The sequence below is a fragment of the Equus caballus genome, chromosome 31, assembly GCF_041296265.1.
Source record: "Equus caballus isolate H_3958 breed thoroughbred chromosome 31, TB-T2T, whole genome shotgun sequence".
Lineage (NCBI taxonomy): Eukaryota > Metazoa > Chordata > Mammalia > Perissodactyla > Equidae > Equus > Equus caballus.
In genome coordinates this window covers 19,651,522-19,675,026 of record NC_091714.1, presented here as the reverse complement: position 1 = coordinate 19,675,026, position 23,505 = coordinate 19,651,522, and the positions used below count along the sequence as shown (strand labels likewise).

Sequence of the window (23,505 nt, the reverse complement as noted above, 5' to 3'; positions counted from 1 at the left end):
CTCCCACCTCTGCTGTTGGTCCACCACAAATTGGTCCTCATTCCTGGAGAAGCATCTCCCATAGGAGATTATAGACCCTGTGAGAGCTTTACGTGGTCTGATCTCCACGTTGTCATAGATGTTTGTGACTCCTCCAAAGCTACCTTATTCTTGCTACTTCCCATTTTCATATAGTAGGTAACTTACAACAACTTTCCTCATAATGCCAGAGGACATATAAATAACACCATTATGGATTTTACTCCTAAACATTCTTCCTCAACATCAAGCCATCATCAAGGTCAAGGGTCCAAACATTACTTTCAACTTCCCCGTTTTTTTTGGAGGCCTCTAGAAAGTGTCTCTTCCAGAGGTTACAGGTGATCTTTGTTTTTGTTTCCAATTTCTTTTCCCCAGGCTTCATAGTCAGTTAAACTATTCTTCACTATGTTTTTTAAACAGCAGTTCTCACACTATCCGCAAGGAAGGAAGTTTTCTTCTCTAGTCTGTTGCAAACTGAAATTTTTGTAAATATAGTAAAATGACCCAGTGCGTGACCAACTGCTATAAGAATATTTCTAAATGCATCCTCTCACTTTCATAGCTTATCCCACAGAGGACAAGTCTGCTGTTGGAGGATGGTCCACACACACACACACACACACACACACACACATATGCTTTGAGCTGCACCGTTCCAGAAATCCGAGACCTTCATGCTACACTCACACTGTATTCTGATACAACAAGGTTTTGTAGATAAACATGAAGATTAACTTTCTCTACCTCTTTCCCACCCTCTGTTTAAATATATATTATTTGGCAAGATATAAGAAAACACAAACATCTAATTAATCATAAAACATTTTCTTTCCAGTTAGAGTCAGCAGAATTGGTGTCTTATAGAAACAATTCAAGTTTGAAATGCCAGAAATATACCCAACAAAAGTAGATATGTTTGTGAGAAAAGCAAATTAACTTTAGAAATTTGAGATCCCATGGTAACCATGATGAAAAAAGAAAAGTTATTGGCCACTTGTTTCTAGAAGAGTCATATTATAAAATGTCAGTACTTCAGGAATGTTTTATTGAATGTGATAAAATGAAAAACAATAGAATTCATTTTTTTTTTTGAGGAAGATTAGCCCTGAGCTAACTACTGCCAATCTTCCTTTTTTGTTGAGGAAGACTGGCCCTCAGCTAACATCCATGCCCATCTTCCTCTACTTTATATGTGGGATGCCTACCACAGCATGGTGTGCCAAGTGGTGTCATGTCCGCACCCGGGATCTGAACTGGCAAACCCTGGGCCACCGAGAAGCAGAACGCGTGAACTTAACCGCTGTGCCAATGGGCCGCCCCTAGAATTCATGTTTTAATGATGGAGCAGAGTTGGAATTTGTATTACTATATTCTGTTTATTCACGTATATCATGACTTCATGTATTTTTGAAAAAACGAAAAATTAATTTGGATGTTATTGCTTTCTATGTTTTTTTAAAGGCCTACATCAGATTATATTTCTGAATGAATGATCACCTTTAGCAAGTTGCTGTAAACTAAGCACTTTACAACATTGCCGAGGCTGTTAGAACCACCTGTGCAAAGCAGGAGTGAATACTAGTCAGGGTGGGATGGGGCATCTTGCATGGCAGAGTGATAACCTGGCATTTCCTCTCCCGAAAAAGCAATGATAAACTGGAAAAAAAATGAGTAAGAAAATTTCAAAGCTCTGAAAGGATACAATTAAATGAAAAATATTTGTCAAAAATAAGAACAACAAAAACAAATGAACTCAATTGTATCAGCTTCCTGTTGCTGCTCTAACAAATAAGCACACACTTAGTCACTTAAAACAGCACACATTTCTTACAATTCTGGAGGGCAGAAATTCTCAAATTAAGGTGTTGGCAGGGCTGCGCTCCTCTCAAGGCCACGGCAGAGCATCTTCAAATCTTTCTGTCTCTTAGTCTCTCTTTCGCTCCCTCCATCTCTCTTTCCTCTGCGCCCATCACCTCATCTCCTTCCTGGATCCTTTCTTTTCTACCTGCCTTTTTTTCCCTTATGTGTTCTTGTGATTACATTGAGCCCAGCTGAATAATCCACAATCACCTTCTCATCTCAAGATCCTTAACTTGATTGCATCTGCAAAGTCCTTGTAAGGATGGACTGTGGACGTATTTACAAGGATGGACATATTTATAGGTTTCAGAGCTTAGGATGTAAGACATCTTTAGAGGTCCATTAGGCAGTCTACAACAGCTGGTAAGGACAGCAAGGATCTAAGTGTTTAACATGAGGTTCTCTCATCAACCCGAGGTCTGTAGCATACTAGCCATGAGGAAGAGCAGCCTTGGCGCCAATGCTGGGAGAGGTTTACCTGATTTGAGGCTCCATGGAAAAGTTCCATGCCCTCGGGCATTGTCGCAAATAATAGTGACCTTGGTTGCAAACAATGGAATGGCTAACGTCACAGCTGCCTGAGACTGGGATACTAGTCAGAGCAAGCAACAAATCAGTCAAAAATTGAACAGGGCGATCTTGGTAGCAAAACAGCCTAAGATCAAGAACAAGGCAAGATGTCCACTTTAACCACTTATATTCAACATTTTAATGGAGGTTCTGGCTAGTCAATCAAAAGATAAAAAAGAAAGAAAGAAAACACATCTATATCAGAAAGGAAGCAGTAAAACTCTGTTGTCAGACAAATTGATTCTATATACCGAAAATCCTAAGGAGTCAGGGGTAAAGAACCAAGAATATCATCTGGAACTAAGTGAGCTCAGTGAGATTACATGATACAAGATTAATATATAAAAATTACTCCTATTTCTACATATTATCAATGAGCAAGCAAAACATGAAAATAAGAAGACAACTTCATTCCCAAAAGCATCAATAATAAATGTATGGAAATAAAGTCAACAAAAGTGCAAGACTTGTATACTGGAAACTACAAACAGGACTGAAGGAAATTTTAAAATATCTAAATAAAGAGAGAGGCAGTCCATGCTTTTGACTAGAAGACTAAGTGTAGCGAGAGAGTAATTCTCCCAAAATTGATTTATAAATTCAGTGTAATCCCCATCAGAATTCTAGTAGACATTTTACAGAATTTGACAAGCTGACCTCAAAACTTATATGGAAATGCAAAAGACCAAGAATGAACAAAATAATTTTGATAAAGAACCAAGGGAGAAGATTTTTACTTTGTGATTTCAGAACTTATCATGAAGCTAACAACAATCAAAACACGATGATTTGGCAATTTCCTAGATGGTTAAATGTAATTTTACCGTTCCTGCTTACATGAAATGTCCAGGAAAGGCAAATCTATAGAGACATAAAATAGATTAATGGTGGCCTGGGGCTTGTGGTGGGAATGGAGAGTGACTAAAAGCACACAAGAGATTTGATGTAGATAGCGGAAATGTTTTGCAACTGGATTTTTGGTGCTGGTTGCACAACGCTGTAAATTTAAGCAGTGAATTAGACTTTTAAAATGGGTGAATTTCACGCTATTCTAATTATACTTAAAGAATTTCTTTTTTAAAAAAAGAGATTAAATGGTCTAGAAAGGCTGAGTGGTTAATATCTTAGACTCTAAGTCTCTTTCTTAAATCTGTTCTTGTGGGTTCATATGGGGCTACGGAGTAAAAAGCTCCCGCTAATTTGATTTTCAGTGCTTGCTTATCATATATAGCCCACTCCACTGGACTAAAAGTTTCTTGAAGGTAGGATACTGTGTCTTAAACACTTTTTCATTCCACCCCCATAGCCCCTAGTATATCTTTTCACTCTAGAATAAGCACTCTGAATACTGGCTCATTTAACCTACTTACAATGAAATTTTGTAACCTCAAGTACGACTTTTTCCATCTCTGTCTTCATTTAACTATAATTAGAGTAATATTTTGTTACTCATCTTATGGGGTTGATTCATTTTGTCTGTATTCATTTTGTCATCTCCTTCATTCTTCTCTAAGTACAGTAACACCAGCTAGAGGATAAATATGAAATATAATTATATTTTATTAAAGTCATATTAAAATCATATCAAATAAGGTAAGTCCAATCAACGGTTGTTGATTTTTTGAGGAAGGTTAGCCCTGAGCTAACATCTGCCCCCAATCCTCCTCTTTTTGCTGAGGAAGATTAGCCCTGAGCTGACATCTGTGCCCATCTTCCTCTGCTTTATATGCAGGAGACCTGCCACAGCATGGCTCGACAAGCTGTGTGTAGGTCTGTGCCCAGGATCCAAACTGGCAAACCCCAGGCCGCTGAAACAGAGTATGCCAACTTAACCACTACACCCCCGGGCTGGCCCCTCAATGGTTGTTTTTTAACAGAAAATATTTTTTTCAATTAAACTGAGATGTAACAGTCATTTCGTTAGTCATCGTTGATTCATTTTTGAAAGCCTAGGACTTATTTTTTAACAGGGCCTCATTCACGATCCCCAACTCTTTTGGAAATATCTCCTCAACTTATTCGAAAAGAGCTAGAATGTGTGGACTTAACTCAATATGTTCGGTAAGTTTTAATAAACATGATTAACACAGACATCTGTGTTCATGGAATTTTGGATACATTGCCAATATGCAGTTGCTAAACAACTAAAATTTGAAATTAAATGCTTAATCTATTTTCAGTGTATCTACATTTTTAGAAGTGCATGATTTTACATCTCAAATTTAGCAAATGTTTTGTTAAATCAATCATAAAAGCATTTAAACGTTTTTTGCAAAGATTTAATTTGTAGCCTCATTAAGGTGAGTTGAATCATAGAAAATTCCCATCATACCTGCTGCTATTATTTATTGAGAGTCAGTTTTCTTAAGAACTAGACAATAAGATTAATAGAGAGAGATAGTTACTCAAGCATATTTGTAAGTTTGGAAACATTTTCAAAACTATTTACCTTCATCAATTAAAAAGGAAAACTTGCAAAATATTCTCATAGCTTCAAACACCGGTTCCACAAACACCACATCAGATGGCACATCTAATTTTACTGATATTTCCATAAAATAATTTCCTAAAATATCAATGATCCAATAAATGGAGCATAGCCCATCTAAAATTAATAGTTTATTCTTCCTATTCCTAATGTTTGGTTGGATTCAGTCCACCACACCGTTGGTATGATTTTAAATTATTTGAGTTCTAAAGTAAAGTTCATTTCAGAGTTCCCAAATGACTTATGTATCTCTCTGGATGTTTTCATATCAAGGAAAACAAATACTGAGCCTATGCTGCAAACAGAGGAACTAAACCAACAGGAAGCGATGCAAAAAGCAGAGGAGGTCCATCAGTTTCGAGAGTACAGGGCGAGAATCCTCAGCATTCGAGACATTGACCAGGAAGAACGAGTGAAGTCGAAGGATAAAGTCCTGGAGATGTATGGCGAGATGAGGGTGAGTCTAAAGTGCACGCCTGGACCACAGTTGACAAATTCTTTTTATAAAGATATCATAGAATCACACAGTAACCAAGTCAAAAGAAGTCTTGAAAACATTTAGTTCCCAACTTCTCAGAAAAGGTGGTAAATTGATTATACACATCTAATTTTACATACTCTCTGAAATCCCTCTAAAATGCAGTAGTGGGAATCTATCCACAAAATGGGAAGAAAGAGAGAGAAGACAACGACGAAATATTTGTGGAGCTGGAAAATAGCTGGATGAAGATTGCATTAACGGCCTTGAGGCAGCCAAATCCTGAGCTGGCAGTAGAAAAATTCTTAGGAATCAACCAAGTTTGCTCCACAGAATCCCCAAAAGGCTCCGAAATTGGTGGCACCACACATGTTAGGAAGTGAAGGTGAAGTGGGAAGAAGATAAAATCATTGGGTTGGTTTGGTTTGAAACTATTTAAGAAGCCGTTAGAATTGTGGATTGCCACCTCAACTTTTTGTAGCCAGGTGACTGTCACTCCTCCACCCCAGCAGAACATTAAAGGTGTTTTATTTAGACACAGCTCCCCCCCCCCCCAAAAAAAAAGATTTCTGTAGTATGAAAGATCAAACAATTAAAATTGGACGTATTATACTAGAAATGGGGAAATTCAACGAATGTATAGGAATGACTTCCACTATAGAGAATGAAGATTTATTGTTTTTCCTCCCTGCCCCCTACAGCACCCACACACACATACACACACACTCCCAAAGACACTGAAGGCTAGAGGACTTTGCAAACATTTCAGCCACAGTGAGATTGGGTTCTCCACGTCCTTCCTAGGATTGGCTGATCTGTGGAATACGCCTATCTGACATCCTTTCTTGTTTGTCCAATAGGGACCTCAAACTGAAGCTATCCAAATCTGTATTCTATAAGTCTTGCCCGCCCTCTCATTTCAGCGCAAACATAACACTCCACCACTATTCTCCATCCTAGTAAATGACAATTGCATTTTCTCAGTTGCTCGAAGAGCAACTTCGGAGACATCCTTGACTTCCCTCACTCCTCACGTCTCATCTATTAATAAAACTTGTCAGCACTACCTTGAAAATAGATCCCAAATTCAAACCCTTTTCATTCTCTCTCTCCCTACCATCCTAGTCCAAACTGTCATTCTTTTCCATTCAGAGTGTTGCTACAGCCTCCTGACTTGTCTCACGGCTTCCCTCTCTCCTTTCTACAGAGCAGTCTCTGCTCAGCAGCCAAAATGATTGTGTCAGTCAGGAAAGACAGTTTTATCCTATTATCCAAATAGCCCCAATGTCTCAGTGGCCTAAGACAGCGGATGGCAAACTTGTTTTCTGTAAAGGGCCAGATAGTAAATAGTTGTGCCTTTGCAGGCCATATGGTCTCTTTGCAGGCCATATGGTACTTTGCGACCATATGTTGCATCTACCCAACTCATTAACTCATGGATAACTCATTGTCATTGTGTCATTGTTAACACAAAATCAGTCAAAGATAATACCTAAATGTGTTCCAATAAAACTTTATTTAGAAAAATAGGCAATGAGCCAGATTTGTTCCACAGACGTTAGTTTACCAACCCTTGGATTAAAACAAGAAGAGAGTATTTCCCCTCCTGGCTACATGTCCAGTGAGTTCAGTAGAGGGTCCTTCATTTGCATTGCATATTCACAGTTCATTGGCCAAAGCAAGTCACATGGTCACATACAGCTTCAGTGAGGGAATCAAGCTTGCTAACACCTGGATTTCAAACTTCTAGCATCAATAACTCTGAGATAATAAATTTCTGTTATTTAAGCACTCAGTTTGTGGCACTTCATTACGGCAGCCCAAGCAGGCCAATACAGAGTGCAATGCTACCATGTGGCTGGAGGAGAACTGGAAGTATTCTAGGATTTGCACTAATGGTTATCAAAGTACATCCTTAAAATGGAGGGTGGTGTCATTTCACTCCTCTGGTGGCTTCACATTTCACTAAGAAAAAAGCCAAAGTCTGTACTAGGACTCTACGTACCCTAGTGCCCACTTTCTTCTCCTTTCTTTTTCTCTACCATTCTACCCTCTTTTCTCCTTTTGTTTTTTCCAGACTGACTTTGCTCTTCCACCAACAGCCAGGCATGTTCCCACCTGTGGGTCTTGAACCTTGCTCTTCCTGCAACATCCTTCCTTTAGAGAGCCAAATGGTTTACAGCTTCACTTTATAATGTCTCTCATCTGTTGTCTCTCCATTAGAGAGATCATCTGTAGCTAGCCTTTGAAAATTAGCACCCTTCAAAATAATGAAAGCACTTATCCTGTATGTATATTCATTTATTGTTCTAACATGGAAATGTATATATATTAAATATACATACACTTTTAATCTATCTCCACCAGAATATAGACCATATGTGAACAGAACTTTGTTTCAATTCACAGTTGTATCCCCGGAACCTGGAAGGGATGTCTATTTCACAGAAATTTCTTTCATAAGAGATATAAACAAATATTAAAATTATATAGATTCATGGGTCTGGCCCTGTGGTGTAGTGGATAAGTTCCCCATACTCCACATGAGTGGCCCAGGGTTCACAGGTTTGGATCCCAAGAACAGACCTACACCACTCATCAGCCGTGCTGTGGTGGCAACCCACATACAAAATAGAGGAAGATTGATACAGCTGTTAGCTCAGGGTTACTCTTCCTTAGCAAAAGAAAAAAAAAAAGAATTACATAGACTCAATTCATCATGGAGAAAATAGTTTAAATTAAAATATTATAAGATAAAAGGGAATTTCAGGATTGCCAGTTATGTTTTCTGTGTTTAATAGACAAGCAAATGCAGTAGATGGGGAGGAGATAAGGAAGAAATATTAACTTGAATAGTTTTGAATTCAGATCCCATTCTTTAAGTGTGAGGGACAGAGAAGCACCCTAATTTTGACTGAAGCTACCTCAAGACAAACATGATTAGTCTTATGTTTCTTATCAACTAGAAGAAAACATAGCAATCCTCAAGGGATTGCTGACATGTGTTACACTTACTTTATGCTAAACCATTAAGATCTCTCTCTCTCTCTCTTTTTGCTTTTTAAATATGTTCCTGCTATCATCTTGCACTTGTGCAACTGGTTTAGTGAAACCGCTTTTATTGTGGTAGATACAGTATTCTTCTTCTGTCAAAAGCTTTGGTAAGTCTGATTCTGACATTCAGCTCTTCCACCATCTCAACTGAAGTCATGCAAATTGCAAAACCCTGGAAAATTTCATCAAGAATTCAGTGATGAAGACAAAACTGTCATGTCCAGAAGCTTCTCTTCCAGCATGGATTCATTAATTCTTATTTTTCATTATATCATTTTTGAAACAGAAGCAGTCAACAAATTAAACCATAATTGTGGCCATAGTGTCAGAAATGCACTGAAATTAGGAAGCCATGGCCTCTTAGTAAACGTGCGTGAGCACTTGGTAATCACTGCCTTATCTGTAAACATTTTTAGAGAAGCCATTTCATCATCCCTTTCTAGAGTGTTGCCTGGAACTGAAATTGTGTTCTTGCCTATAGTTTTGAAAATTATTCCTCTTTTTGAAAATGTGAACTCTATTTACCTGTGTACAATCTTCTGACACTTCCTATTTCCACAATTTATTCACTCAACATATATTTCTGGGCAGTTTCTACCAGACACTCTCCTAAAGCGTGAACAAAAGAGATAAACCCTTGCCTTTGGGAAGCTTACATTCTAGTAAGGAAATAGGTGCTAAAATACAAACGTGATACATAAATTCATTGTATAATATGAGAGAGAGGGGTAAGTGTTGAGAAAAAAGAAAAGTAGAACAGAATCAGAACACAGTGACTCAGAGGAGATACCAGCTGGAGCAAAGGCCCTAAAGGCCGGAGCAGGCTTCACGTATCCCAGGAAGGACAGCAAGGAGGCATGCGCCATGGAGCAGAGTGAGCGAGGGGTAGAAGAGTGGGAGGAGGTCAGAGGGGAATTAAGGGAGGGGGATGAAGACGGTAAACATTAGGACTGTGAAGGCCACTGAGAGGACTTTAGCTTTATGCTGCGGGAAACATGGAACGATGACAGGGTTTTAAAGAGCAGAGGATTAACACGATCTGACATCTTTTAAAAGCATTGCTCTGGGTATCGTGTGCAGAAAAGATAAATGTAGGAGGCACATAGAAGAGAGTTCTGTGAGGGGACTATTGCATTGAGCACGGGAGAGCTCACCGTGGATTCACGCCAGGCTGGTAGAGCAGAGGTGGTGAGAAGCAACTGAATTCTGGATATATTTTCAAAGTAGAGTCAACAGGATATCCTGATGGATTGTTGATGTATTATAAGAGACAGAGAAGGCTCAAGAAATGCTTTAAGTTTTTTGCCTAAATAACTGAAATGACTGAGTTGCCATCAAACCTGATGGTTTGGGAGGAAAGATAAAGATTTCAGTTTTTGACATTTTTTGATATGACGTGTCAAAATGGACATCTTTACATACCTATTAGACAGATGTGGAGATGTTAACTAGAACTTAGACATGTGATTCTGAGATTTGGGAGAGAGATCTTGGCTAGAGGTAAACAATTGGGGCACTCATCAGTGTGTAAATGAGATTTAAAGCCATAGGGTTAGATGAGATCACCAAGGAAGGAGGCCTAGGATCTGAGACGTGGCCACTTCCACCCTAAGAGATGGAGGAGAAAAGGAAAAGTCAGCAAAGGCTACTGATAAGAAGCAGATAGTGAAGTAGAAGAAAAATTGAGAGGGTGTGATGTCCAGCAAACCAAGTGAAGTCCGTCGATCTGGGAGGAGAGAGTATGCTTACATAAGAATTGGACCAAGAAGTGATCTTAGATTTAGCTCCATATAGGGTCATTGGTGTCCTTGATGAATGCAGTTTTTTTCAAGTGATGAGAGCAAAAGTCAAACTGACAACAAAGATATCCAATAGATTAGGTGATATTATTTAGAAGTTCTTGACGTGTAACTCAGATATATTTTGTCAGGGCTAGAATATGTGTGGGGAACTAGTAATTTATCGAGCACAGTCACTGAGAGAGACACACTGGGCTGCATATTTCATATAGATTATATTTAAACTCATTTAAAGCAGATTGTTAGTTTGCCCAAATCTCTGCCTATTTCTTTCTTCCCCTTTGTTTTCCTCTTCCTGATGCTTTTATTTGCCATTCTGTTAAAATCTCATTTACTCTTTGTTGCTTTCTCATGTCTTATGCATTGATAAACATTTGAGACCACAACCCGATTTTCATCTTTCTTCAATAATTTCCCGCATGAATCTATCGGCATAAGCAAAGGATAAAGGGATTGCTCTCTCCACCCACCCGCCCCCCGCCCTGAGACGTAAGTCTTTACTAGTGGGCCTTATTTGCTTGGGGTTTTGTTTTGGAATAGGACTCCTTAGACGAAGCCCGACATAAAATCTTCACCATCCGGGACGAGTATAGAAATAAGCTGCTGGAAGCTGAGCGCCTGAGGTTGGAGGCGCTGGCTGCGGAGGAAGCAGCGATGAAGGTGGAGCCGGAAAAGAAGATCCCAGCCCCTGACGCACAGAAAAAAAAGAAAGGAAAGAAAAAGTAGCCAGGAGTTGCTGAATACTACCTTTCTTCTTCCGAAGAAGACCCTACTTTTAATGATCAATAACTTCGCTCGTTGATAAGCTATTAGGCTAATTGAAAATAGAAGTTTTCCTACCCTAAAAATAATTTCTGCATTTTAATGTTAATTTGTTATTTTTTCTCAGAAAAGTATTATTTGAAGCCGAGTATAAATTTTTCTAATTTCAATAAAAATTGCCTCCAAATACTTAGATGTAATAAAATTTATATGACTTGCTTTGAATTGCTGCGTTTGTAATTAGTACTAAAACAAAATCATAATGGAGCCAACAGGATTGACTTTGAAAAAGTTAATAATGAGGAAAATAGCTATTGTTATTGGAGAAAATTTTGTCTCGAAAGACTTTAAAATATTAAAATATATGCTTCAGACCTGTGCCTTTTTTTTTTCTTTTAAGCTGAACTTCAGTAAACGTTCCTCATTGGGTAAGGACTGTTGTGGGTTAAGCCCACCCAAGGCGTTAGAACTCTGAATCCTAACAAAGGGTCACAGTAACCCGGACATAAAGCGTGTGATCGCAAACACAGCCCTTCTCAAGTGTACCTGTGTCGTATTTTTTGTAAGAGAGAGAACATGTTCTTGTATGCCAGTTTTCAAAAACTGCAATGAGTGGATTAACTGAGGCACAGAGTAGGAAATTGACTTTTCCCAAAAGCACACTTCCAATTCAAAACTTTCTCAGGTGAAAACTCCCATAGTATGTTTCAACCAGTCAAAGCTGTTTCACTTTGATAGGTGATGTTCCTTTTTTTTCATTTATTTAAATCTCTATTATTAAAAAATTTGATTTTTTATGTATATGTAATTTTACTTATTAAATATGTAAACACATGCATTTTTTCCTTTATTACTCTTTGCCTGTACTTTCCTTCAAGATCCTGTGACCTCCCAGTAATACATGGTAACAACCTACTATGAATGTTTCCATATTTTTCACTGATCCTGTATAATCATACATCAATATTTTATATTACGTAATAGCTTGTTTTACAAAATTACATTTTATTACACATACTTTGCTGTATCTTGATTTTTCTCACCAAACAATACAAAATCTCTTCAAGTCACAAGCAATTCATTCTTTTTCATTGCTGCATAATATTCCATGGTGCAAATATATCCTAATTTATTTAGCTAATTCTCTATTGATGAATATTTACTTTGTTTCTAAACTTTGCCATATGAGCTATCCACTTGAAAATACATGGGTGTGTATCAGAATATTCAAATAGTAACATTGGTATTCTTTATTCTCTTCAAGTTAAATAAAATTCAGTTGCATATATCTTGTCCTTATAATTAAATCATAAATCTTTAATCATCAATCACTTCTGTCAAATCTTTCTTATTGCTGTCATTATTTGCTTGATTTTTTTCATTTTCTTTCCTCTTTTCTTCTTTTCTTGCTATACTGTTTCACTTCTCTGAGCTTTTCAGTTTTGACTTTCCCAAAGCTCTGATCATTTTGGTAATTTTTGGTGGCTTGTTTTGAATCATTATACTACATTTTTCTTCTGGTTAATGAACACTTCCCTGCTACATTCTCATTTTCTATCTGAATGTGATTTCTTCGTTGTCATCTCGTTATCTTTAGTAACTTGTATGGAGTTAGATTTTTCTCAATATTTAAAAAAGATTTGTTTTCATGAACTATGAGGAGGACAGATAGTATGAATAACTTTCCCAGGTTTATGGATGGAGGACTGCTTCTGTTGTAATCATCACACATTCTGTGTAACCACTTCTTTGTCTTTCAGAGTTAAGCCTGGTTTATGAAGCTTTTTGTTTTGTTTTGGTTTGGTTTTTGTCTCTATGCTTCTGATTCCTAGACTTCTATAAACCTTGGTTTCCAAGGCAGAAGTCTCATCTTTAGATATGGTACTTTGTTGCTACAGTACTCCAGAGCCCTCTCTTGTGCACTGCTGGCGGGAAAGTAAATTGGCTCGGTCACTGTGGAAAACAGTATGGAGGTTCCTCCAGAAATTAAAAATGGAGCTGCCATACAATCCAACAATACCACTTCTGAGTATATGTCCAAAGGAAATGAAATCTCTATCTTGAAGAGATATCTGCACCTCCATGTTCATTACAGCGTTATTCACAATAGCCAACATATGGAAACAATCTAAGTGTCCATCAACAGATGGGCGCGTAAAGAAAATGTGAGAGAGAGATATATATACGAATAATACTCCATTGGAATACTATTCAGCTACAAAAAGAAGGAAATCCTTTCATTTGTAAAAAACATGAACCTAGAGGTCATTATGCTTTGTGAAAAAAGCCAGACACAGTAAGATCAATACTGCGTGATCTTACTTATATGTGGAATCTAAAATAATCAAACTCATAGAATCAGAGAGTATAACTGTGGTTATCAGACACGGGGCAGTGGGAGGGGGGTAGCGTGGGGAAAGGGGAGATGTTCATCAAAGAATACAAACTTTCAGTTGTAAGATGAATATGTTCTGGGGAATGTAATGTGCAGCATGATGACTAGAGTTAGTAATATCGTACTGTGTACTGGAAATTTGCTAAGAAAGTAAATCTTAAGTGTTTTCACCACACACCAAAAACAGCATGGTAACTATGTGAGGTGATGGATGCATTAATTAATTTGATTGTGGTCATCATTTCACAATGTATACCTATATTAAATCATCACGATATACATCCTATATGTATATAATTTTTTTCTATTATACCTTACTAAAGCTGCTAAAATACTAGTTGCAATGATAACTAAAAAAAAAAAAAAAAGGTTACAGTGCATTCTGGACTTTATAATCTACAGAGAAGTAAAGTGTAGACAACAATCACCCAAAGGACAGGAAGTAGAGATGAAGATATACCAATGTAGCTTCTTAAATAATACATAAATTCCTAGAATATTATTTGAATGAAGGCTGTGAGAACTTCACGAAATATATTGTTAGTCTTAAACTTTTAGTAAAAAATGAAACAAAGATAATAAGTCATTAGTGAAATGAAACACTAAAAATAATTAATCCAAAAGTAGTTTAGAGAAAAGGGGAAAACAGCAAAGAAAACTGGTAAGAACAAAAAAGAGATAGCAAGATGGTAGAACTAACAAAGTATTTTCTAATAAAAAATAAATGTAGTGCCCAAACGTTAAAATAAGGGAAAAATAAAATCAAAGTATTTTGTAATGAGATACTTTGAATATCGGTCTATAAATGCTTGGAGTGACTGCCCTAGAAATGAAATACTTGGTACATAGAACACCAGGTACAATGCAGCAGAGAGAAGTGCAGCCTGATTTACAGGTGGTTTGTAATTGTGACTCAGATATTTGGAATGGGGTTGCCATGGGTGATACATTTTCCAAAATGGTGAACAACCCTTTTGGTAAATTTCCAAAGATAACAATGTTTAGTCTGCCCTTATTGTACATAATGGTTGCATTCCTGAAATATTCAGTGAACTTTAAAACTGTACAACAAATACTTTGGTTTGATATATCTTACCGAGTTAGGTTCTTGGATCATTAACTTGTTTTTAGACTACATGAACGATGGGCCATTCAAATCATAGAGGAGATAGATAGTTCTTTGTTGCATGTGACTCTTTCAAAACTTGGGGGGCATCTATCATCTTTGCCTTCAACCCATAAATAGCAATAGTTCTCTCCCATTTAGGAAGACCAAAATGCCACCAGGTATTTCCTAAATATTCTCTAGAGATGGCACTGTCCCCGCTGAGGTCATCATCTAGAAGAATAGTAATGATGGCTGAGAAGCTGAAGGTAGTACTGTCTGTGGACCACACTTATAAATACCTCTATTGGAATACATATCCATATAAATAGGCTCCCTCGTGTTGATTGAGTTAACCGGGGTATAGCTACAAAGCACATCACAGTTCCTACAATCCCCAGACCACTGTCTTTGGCAAAGTGCGTGGCCCACCATTCAGTTTCTTTCTCCTTAGTCTCCTACCATTACCTCTTTACATCCCCCTAAGTACTTCAAGGTCAATCCCTCCTTCTCAGGCCTCTTGCAAAAGCAGAGCAAACAGTTTTCCTCTTCTGCAGTCACAGGCCTGCCTCTGAGTCAATAACAATCCCCAGGGTGCAACTCGGGTGATAATGAAACATCATTATAAAGGCAATTTAATCCTCAGTGCCTCCAGCGCCTCCACTGGAGAACAGGGTTGTGGGTTTCCCTTTTGCAAAATCTAAGTATTCGCTAAAGTGTTTTTTGAAATGTAACAAAGGGCAGTCTTCATTAAATGAATCAAAAATTTGCTGACAACTTTGAGAAACTTTTAACCGGCTTTTAGAAATCAAGTTTTCAAAAACAAAAAACATCGATTTCTAGTCTCAGAGCCCCTCTGCTATATATAGATTATTTGCACACATAAAAAATGTTACATAATATTCTGATATGTTAACAGATACTTACTTTGTGTCTCTGTCTCATTCAAAAGAAACCTTAGCATCCACTGCCTCTTGGAAAAAGGGAAAATAGAGGGAGAAGAGGCAAGAAGAGTCATGTAGTAATGGAAGTTGCCTCAGAAGAGAAAGTATGTGCTCTACCACCCATAAACCCCGGCTTGGGCCATATCTCCAGTGGAACTGTTTACACTAGATTAAGGAAAATTTTTGGTGCCCTTCACAGAACATTTCTTTTTTTTTTTCTTTTAAAGATTGGCATCTGGGCTAACAACTGTTGCCAATCTTTTTTTTTTTTTTTCTGCTTTATCTCCCCAAACCCCCCCCCGCCCCCCCGTACACAGTTGTATATCTTAATTGCAGGTCCTTCTAGTTGTGGGATGTGGGACACCGCCTCAACGTGGCCTGACGAGCGGTGCCATGTCCACGCCCAGGTTCTGAACCCTGGGCAGCCACATCGGAGCACGCAAACTTAACCACTCAGCCATGGAGCCGGCCCCCATAGAACATTTCTGAAATTAACATTATGAAGGAACTTCATTTCAAGCTGTTGTTAGAACATTTCTTTGTCCAATCAATTACAAAACAGATTTTATTCATCTTAACTTAAATAAAACAGTTTCCAAACATGGGTGGAATAGCTTTGTTACGTATTGTGCTCAGAACTTTAGGCTAAACATCCTTGTTTTTGGTGTGGGCCCAAAGGGCAGTGGGACCACACAGTACGATTTATTTTTTCAGCGAACGTATACAGAAAATCACTCTATCGTGTATGTATCAATTCAATCCATAACTTTAAACAAATCTAACTTTATTCGAATAAACCAAACACATTTAATACATTTTGTTAATTATAAAAATTCAATCATCTAATCTGTAAATCCCTTTCCCATCTGGTATATAATATCATGACACTTTATTTTCAGTGTCTATCAAACTGTTGATTTCAGAATCACCAATTCAGACAGCATATGGATGTCTCTTTAATTCCACTGTAGGTGGGTGATATATTTAGACAAATACAAAGAAAACTCAGAAAAAATGATTTTTGCCTTTGTGGAAAAGATTCCAACCTCACCAATGACCATTCATCCCATTGATTAATAGTATCATACGAAATTGTTCTTATGTAATTTCTTCTCAAGGAACTTCAAAATTTTCATGTATTTCTCCATGAACTTAGCAATTTTTAACTCAGTTACTTCTGGTGTAGCATGTGTCCAAAGTCTGCATATTTTACAATACAATGTGTGGAATACAATCTTTGGCAAATAATAAAGTTTTTCTAGGGACCATCGTTTTCACACCAAAACATCTGCAATCATTAAACTATTAACATAAGACTCCATGAAAATAGCTTTTAGAATAGTCAACTTGAATTCAAAACCCACTTTCCAATTTATCATTCATACAGACTACTCCCTTTTTCATTCAGCATTCATCAGCATTTGTCATCTCAGCCTCCATAAAGACAAAGAGGAAGAAAGCAGGGGAAAATCCAGAGAGTTTCATTTGTGGTTTGTAGACATGAAAAAATTTCCTGAAGGGAAGTTAAAATTCCTCATGAGATGCTCACCTATCATGTGAAGATTTCAATAACCATTGGCCTTCAGTATCCCAGATGCTTCAAATTTGGCTGCTAAATTTTATTTCTTCAATTGTGTCATCAATGTTTAACTGGTTTGTCACATTAAGACCATTTATAACACTTTTCCCTATCACATCATGGCTTAAATTCTCCTTGAGTGGAAGGACTATATCATAATTGTCATATATTATGCATTTTAATCACCCACAGACCACAGCACAAATCCTCACAGAGCAGTCTGTCAGTAGATTATAGCTGAATAAAATACACTACTTGCATTATTTGGGTTATTAGGTTGATGTTAAAATGGGTCTATATCAATGCTTATGATCATTTTTAAAAATGGATTAGATTGACCTTCAACTGAAAATATTGAAAAATATGGTTTACAGAGCTTAAAAAAAATTCACACCCTTAAAAGAGTGTGATAAGAGCAGATGTTGGGTTGTCAACAATGGTATTTTGCAATGTTCACAGAAGACATACATCATAGTCTAATCGAGAAGCTTCATTTGCCAAATAGGATCTTAATTTGTGCATCACTAAAGTTACCAGGGAGCTCATATTCATACAATTAAAATGAGAATGTTCCAAACTTATGACAGTGTATCTTTTTACTGATGTCTTCAGCCAGGGGGCATCCCTTTGTTTGTTTTTTGCCCATTCTCTCCCCATAAATCCAACATATAATTGTGGATCCGGGGACAAACAATAAACACTCTCATTCAGAAAAGGGAAGAATGGGGGACGCACCCACTGCTGCCTCACAGCAATTCTGAAATTCCTCAGGGTAGACATTGCAAAGGCTCCCACAGAGAAGTGGGGAGGATCCTTGTCCAGGTCTGATTTTCTACTCTAGGAAGACCTCTCTGTTCAATCCGTCGCCATGGCCCCTGTTTCCATCTTCTGAGAATTTCCTCTTGTCTGTTGTACTCTTTGGCCACATCTGAAATGGCTATTTTGGAGGCTGATCAGTGTTTCTATCCTGATTCCTCAAACTTCATATAGATATGTTGTATGTAGACATAAATTAATAAGAAAGAGAAAATTGTGACCGTAATAAGAATATTAAAGGCAGTTAAAATAAGGGATAGCATTAGTTTCCATTCTTACATTCCCAGATATCTGTGGATACTGTAATGCACATTGCTTGTTTCTGCCTGCCCTGAATCCCCTCTACTATTTTTTGTTTTGGGTTTTTTTTGAGGAAGATTAGCCCTGAGCTAACATTCACTGCCAATTCTCCTCTTTTTGCTGAGGAAGACTGGCCCTGAGCTAACATCAGTGCCCATCTTCCTCTACTTTATATGTGGGATACCTACCACAGCATGGCTCACCAAGCAGTGCCATATCCACACCCGGGACCCAAACTGGTGCACTCCGGGCCACGGAAGCAGAACGTGTGAACTTAAGCGCTGCGCCACTGGGCCAGCCCCCCATCTACTGTGTTTTGGTGGCAGCAACAGAAGAGCTGAAGCTGAGTCATTATGAGCATCTCACAGAGACTGTCCATTACATTGGTATCTGCTGCCTCGCTTGCTGTCCCTTCTGATTTGTGTTTTTCTTCAAGTCTATGAGTCACTCAAATATATCTCCAATGACTTTTCTTTTCTCAAGCTAACTAGAATTTGTTTCTGTTATACATAACCAAAGAATCATAATCGATACATTCAAACCTCATTTTGGATTCTACTCCCCGAATTTGTTCCTATGTGAGGGATTCTGAAATTTAGAAGAGACACTTTAGAAGTTCTCACAGAAGATTACCTACACTCCAGGGCAAGGGTTCTTAACCTGGGGGCTCTGGATGGGCTTTAGGTGACCCCTAAGTCTTCTGCAATTATATATATCTTATTTTGATGAAATCTGTAACTTTCATCAATTATTAAAGGAGTCCATAACCCATAAAATTCTACTGCTCTAGAAAGTTATTTTTAGTTTCAATTAATAAAGGATAGTAAGATATTTTCTTCTAGTTCAAATTGCTTTTTGCTTTGAAGAATGGATTAATACCTAATCAACTTGGAGAAATTTACCTGGAAACAAAGTCACTCAACATTAGAATGTATCTGCCAAGGATATCAATGGAATTTATGTCTCCAGAGGTTCTTAAATATAATGTAGATTGTTTGGTTTAAATTTGTCCTCCTTAAAAAGATTGAGTTGAACATCTTGTGAGTTTTGGACCCTTTCCAATGTTATGTTTTTAAGAGTCTTTTGAAAAAAGATAGAATTGCATCTAGATACAAAATACTGTATGGTGTCAGAGCTCTGGGCCAGAAGTTATTAATAAGGCGGAAATAAGAGCAAAGAGATTTGCCTGGAAGGTGTTCAACTGAGAAGTGAAGGTGGACAGCGTCTTCAGTAGAACTACCAGGAGAAGGTAAGGACCGAAGCGCCTTCAGACCAATTGGCAGGAGCCAGGACTCTCATCCAAATGCTGCACTTGCAAATGTCACGTGATTTTTATTTCAGCAAACACATCTGTTTATTTTCATAGAAGTATTAAGCAGATTCAAAAACAATGGCAAGGAAAATAAGGGGGTTTTAATCAGGGAGAAAAACAGAGTGCTGATTCACATACACAGCTTTGCGGGCTTTGGTGTTATAAATCTGAAAGCTGCTTCACCTCCAGGCAGCTCTCAGTAGAACCCAGCAATCTACCCCAGTGTGCACAGCGTCCTGTTCCACTGCTTAACGACAGAAAGTGGAGAAAATTGCATGTGTGGACACTGCCAAGGGAACTTGGAAGATCAGTATACTTATTCAAATTGGAATTTAGCCCAGACTCTATTTTTGTCAAAAGGAAGAAGAAAAGTTCAAGCATTTTAATAAAGCCTAAGAACTTTGGTTAATTGGGGATTTGGTACACATTTTCCAGGCTCTGAAATTTTGTTCAATTCTGCTAAATGGCCAAGTGCTGCTCTTGACATAGTAGTGTCTTTTTTATTTAAATAAGCAGCTGCTTATCTGTTTTTAAAAATACCTATTTGATAGATCTTGACTTCTAGTCGTGTCCTTGCTCCTCCCCACTAAGCACAACTAAAAACTCTGGAAATGATGCCACTGGTAACGAAAGTAGGACTCTGGAAAGTGGTAAGAAGGAGAGCTGGCTTTGGACCCCAGGACTGGAGGAACAGCGGCAGGGCATCTTTCTTCCCCCTACACAACAGAGGAAGACCACCCAGACCCATTGTTTTCTGATCATCAAATTAACACAAGGAGGCAGCCAAGGTAGGTTCATTGCTCTGGCTTAGAATGAGAGTCCTTCTGACAACATCAGATGAGCTGACACCACTGGCAAGAACAATTAATTGTGAGCTCTACCACTAATAAGTAGCTTTGGAAGCATTATCCTTCCCTGCTGGGCCTGTGACTCCCATTTTTCACTGAGATACTGAGGCAGGTCTGTGGAGCTGGCAGAAGGGACCCAGCTACAGCTGGTACTTGGTCAAGGAAGCCGCTTCGTCCCCTTGGGTCCAAGATTCTCTAGGACATGAGCACCAAAGTAGCTAAAACAATATTGACAAAGGAGGAATTACTCTACCCAATATCAAGGCTAAATATCAAGCTATCATAATCAAAACAATGTTGATATTGGCAGTATGATAGACAGTAGATCAATGGAACAGAGTAGAGGACTCAGAAATAAATCTACACAAATACTGTATGCCCAACTGATTATTGACCAAGATGCAAAATCACCTTAATGGAAGAAAGATCACCTTGCAACAAATGGTGCCAGGGCAACTTGACTTCCATAGGTAAAAAAAGATAAAAGAACCCTTACCTAAACCTCTTACCTCAGACAACATTTAACTCAAAATGGATCGTAGATTTAAAGTGGAAACATAAAACTATAAAACATTTAGAAAAAGCAGGGGATAAAATCTCTGAGATCTTTGGCAAATAATTCTTGGACTTGACATCAAAATCACAATCTATAAAAGGAAAAAAATTGATAAATTGAGTCTTATCAAAAGTGTAGTTAAAATTTTAATTAAAGATTAAAATCAAACATCATATGAAGAGAATAAAAAGTCAAGCTACACACTGGGAGAAAGTATCTGCAAACCACACACCTGACAAAGAACTAGTATCTAAAAAATGTATAAATAACTCTCAAAACTCAACAGTAAACACAATACCATCAGGAAATGGGCAAATGACAGGAAGAGACATCACCAAAGAGGATAGAGAGATGACAAATAAGCACAACAAAAGATGCTCAAAATCATTAGCCATCAGGGAAATGCAAATTAAAACCACAATGAGATATCGCTACATACCTATCAGAATGGTTAAAATAAAAAATATTGACAACACTAAACGCAGGTGAGGATAAGAAGAAACTAGACCACTCTTGTATTGTTGCTGGTAATATAAAATGGTACAGCCACTATGGCAAACAATTGGGAAATTCCTCAAAAAAATTAAACGTGCAACTACCACGTGACCCAGCAATTGAACTCTTGGGCATTTCTCTCAGGAAATGAAGACTCAGGTTCACCCTAAAACCTTTTACATGAATGTTCATGGGAGCTTTATTCACAAAAGCCAAAAATTGAATTCAGCCCAAACATACGTCAAGAGCTGAATGATTAAACAAACAGTGGTAGACATACATGATGGAATACTACACAGCTGTAAAAAGGAATGAACTATTGATATGCACAATGACTTGGATAAATCTCCAGGGAATTATATTCAGTGAAAAAAGCTAATGCCAAAAGATTACATATCATATGATTCCATTTATATAACATTGTTGAAATGACAAAATTTTAGAAATGGAGGACAATTTGTGATTGTCAGAGTTTGGAGAAGGGAGCCTGGTTTTGTTATAAAAGGGCAACACAAAGTACCTTCGTGGTGGAGGTGCTCAGCATCTTGACTGCGGTAGTGGATACACAGCCTACACAGGTGATAAAACTCTACAGAACTAAACACACACATGCAGATGAGTATAATTAAAACTACAGAGTTCTGAATAAGATCAGTGGATTGTCTCAATGTCGATATCCTGGATGTGACATCATGCTATAGCAGAAGGTTAACTATGCCCTTGGGGGATTTGGGGTTTGTTTAGAGTTGTCCTGACTGGCTGTATTTTTCTTGCTTTATTCCTGTGTGGGAAGGGGGTTGACAAGCACCAGGTTGATACCAGTAGTGTCAGCTGCTCTCGCCAGCAGTGAGCAGTGCCATGCCCACACAAGAACTCAGTACCTGGGTGGTGGTGATGGCACATGATGAGCACAAAAAGAACCACCCGAAATGGGGAGCTTTCCCTACAGGCTCAAAAGAAGCACTAACTGTTGCTTAGATTTTCAGTCCACGTGCCTATGTTCCAAACCCCAAGGATTGGAAACACATCCTCGGTTATCCGAAATCAATCTATTAACCCTAGCTTGCAAAGAGAAAGGAAAACTACTTCATTAGTGTTCCTTTTCGAGTGAATTTCCCCATCTGTTGTACTTTAATTTGGTTGGAATCTTATGTGTTAAAACACAGAGTGGAGACAAGTCAATTATGAGATAACTTAATGCTGAATTTAAAGATCTTTTGAAGTGTGAAATGATTCCCGGCACTCAGATACAGGGCTGAGCAACCGAGCACCCAGAATAACTCCCAATCTCTGAGGATGGAGAACCATGGAAGGCCAAGGAGAAGAAAGTCTGATGCTGCAAATCGATTTACTTCAATTCCCAGCAAAACGGAAGTTCTTTATGTACATTTTTTCATGAACAAAGTGGGAAATAAAAGCTACATCTTTCTTTTTCAATTATTTTATTAGGTTATAATTATTCATAACATTGTGTAATTTCAGGTGTACATTATTATTTATCAGTTTCTGTACAGACTGCATTGTGCTCACCACCAAGAGTCTAATTTTTTATCCATCACCATATGTATGTGACCCTTTACCCCTTTCACTAGTCCCCTTCCCCTCTGGTAACCACTAATCTGTTCTCTTTATCCAAGTGTTTATCTTCCAAGACAGAAAATAAGAAACCTTGGGGAGGAGGTGGAGAAAAGGGAACCTTCAGACACTGCTGGTGGGAACGCAAACTGGTGCAGCCACTATGGAAAGTAGTATGGAGGTTTCCCAAAAAATTAAAAATAGAAATACCGTATGACCCAACTATCCCACTACGGGGTATTTATCCAAAGAACATGAAATCAAGAATCCAAAGAGACTTACACACCCCTATGTTCGAGGCAGCACCATTCACAATAGCCAAGACGTAAAAGCCACATCTTTATAAACCTGCAATGATTCAATGACCTCCCCTCAGCTCTCCCACGTTCTTCCTCGTAATTTTCACCTTCCATCCATCCTCCTCTCACAATTGCTGGAGGACACGCATTTGTTTATATTTTAAGGAAAAGAAGGCCTGTTTGCCCCACGCTTGCTGAGCACTTCATGTGTAGACAATACTCCACCAGAGTGTTGTCACTGGGTAGATA

At 38.0% G+C, this 23,505-nt stretch overlaps 1 protein-coding gene across 12 annotated transcripts in view; it reads left to right on the top strand.

Moving 5' to 3' along the window:
• The window catches only part of ADGB (androglobin), a 172,657-nt gene extending 160,791 nt beyond the window's left edge, over positions 1-11,866 (top strand). For all 12 annotated transcript variants that reach the window (XM_070256532.1, XM_070256530.1, XM_070256531.1 and 9 more), the window contains 3 exons: positions 4,422-4,512; positions 5,213-5,396; positions 10,811-11,866. In XM_070256532.1, coding sequence (XP_070112633.1) covers positions 4,422-4,512; positions 5,213-5,396; positions 10,811-10,996 — 461 coding nt within the window. In that variant the 3' untranslated portion in view covers positions 10,997-11,866. The remainder of the gene's footprint in view (positions 1-4,421; positions 4,513-5,212; positions 5,397-10,810) is intronic.
• Positions 11,867-23,505: the final 11,639 nt, after the last annotated feature.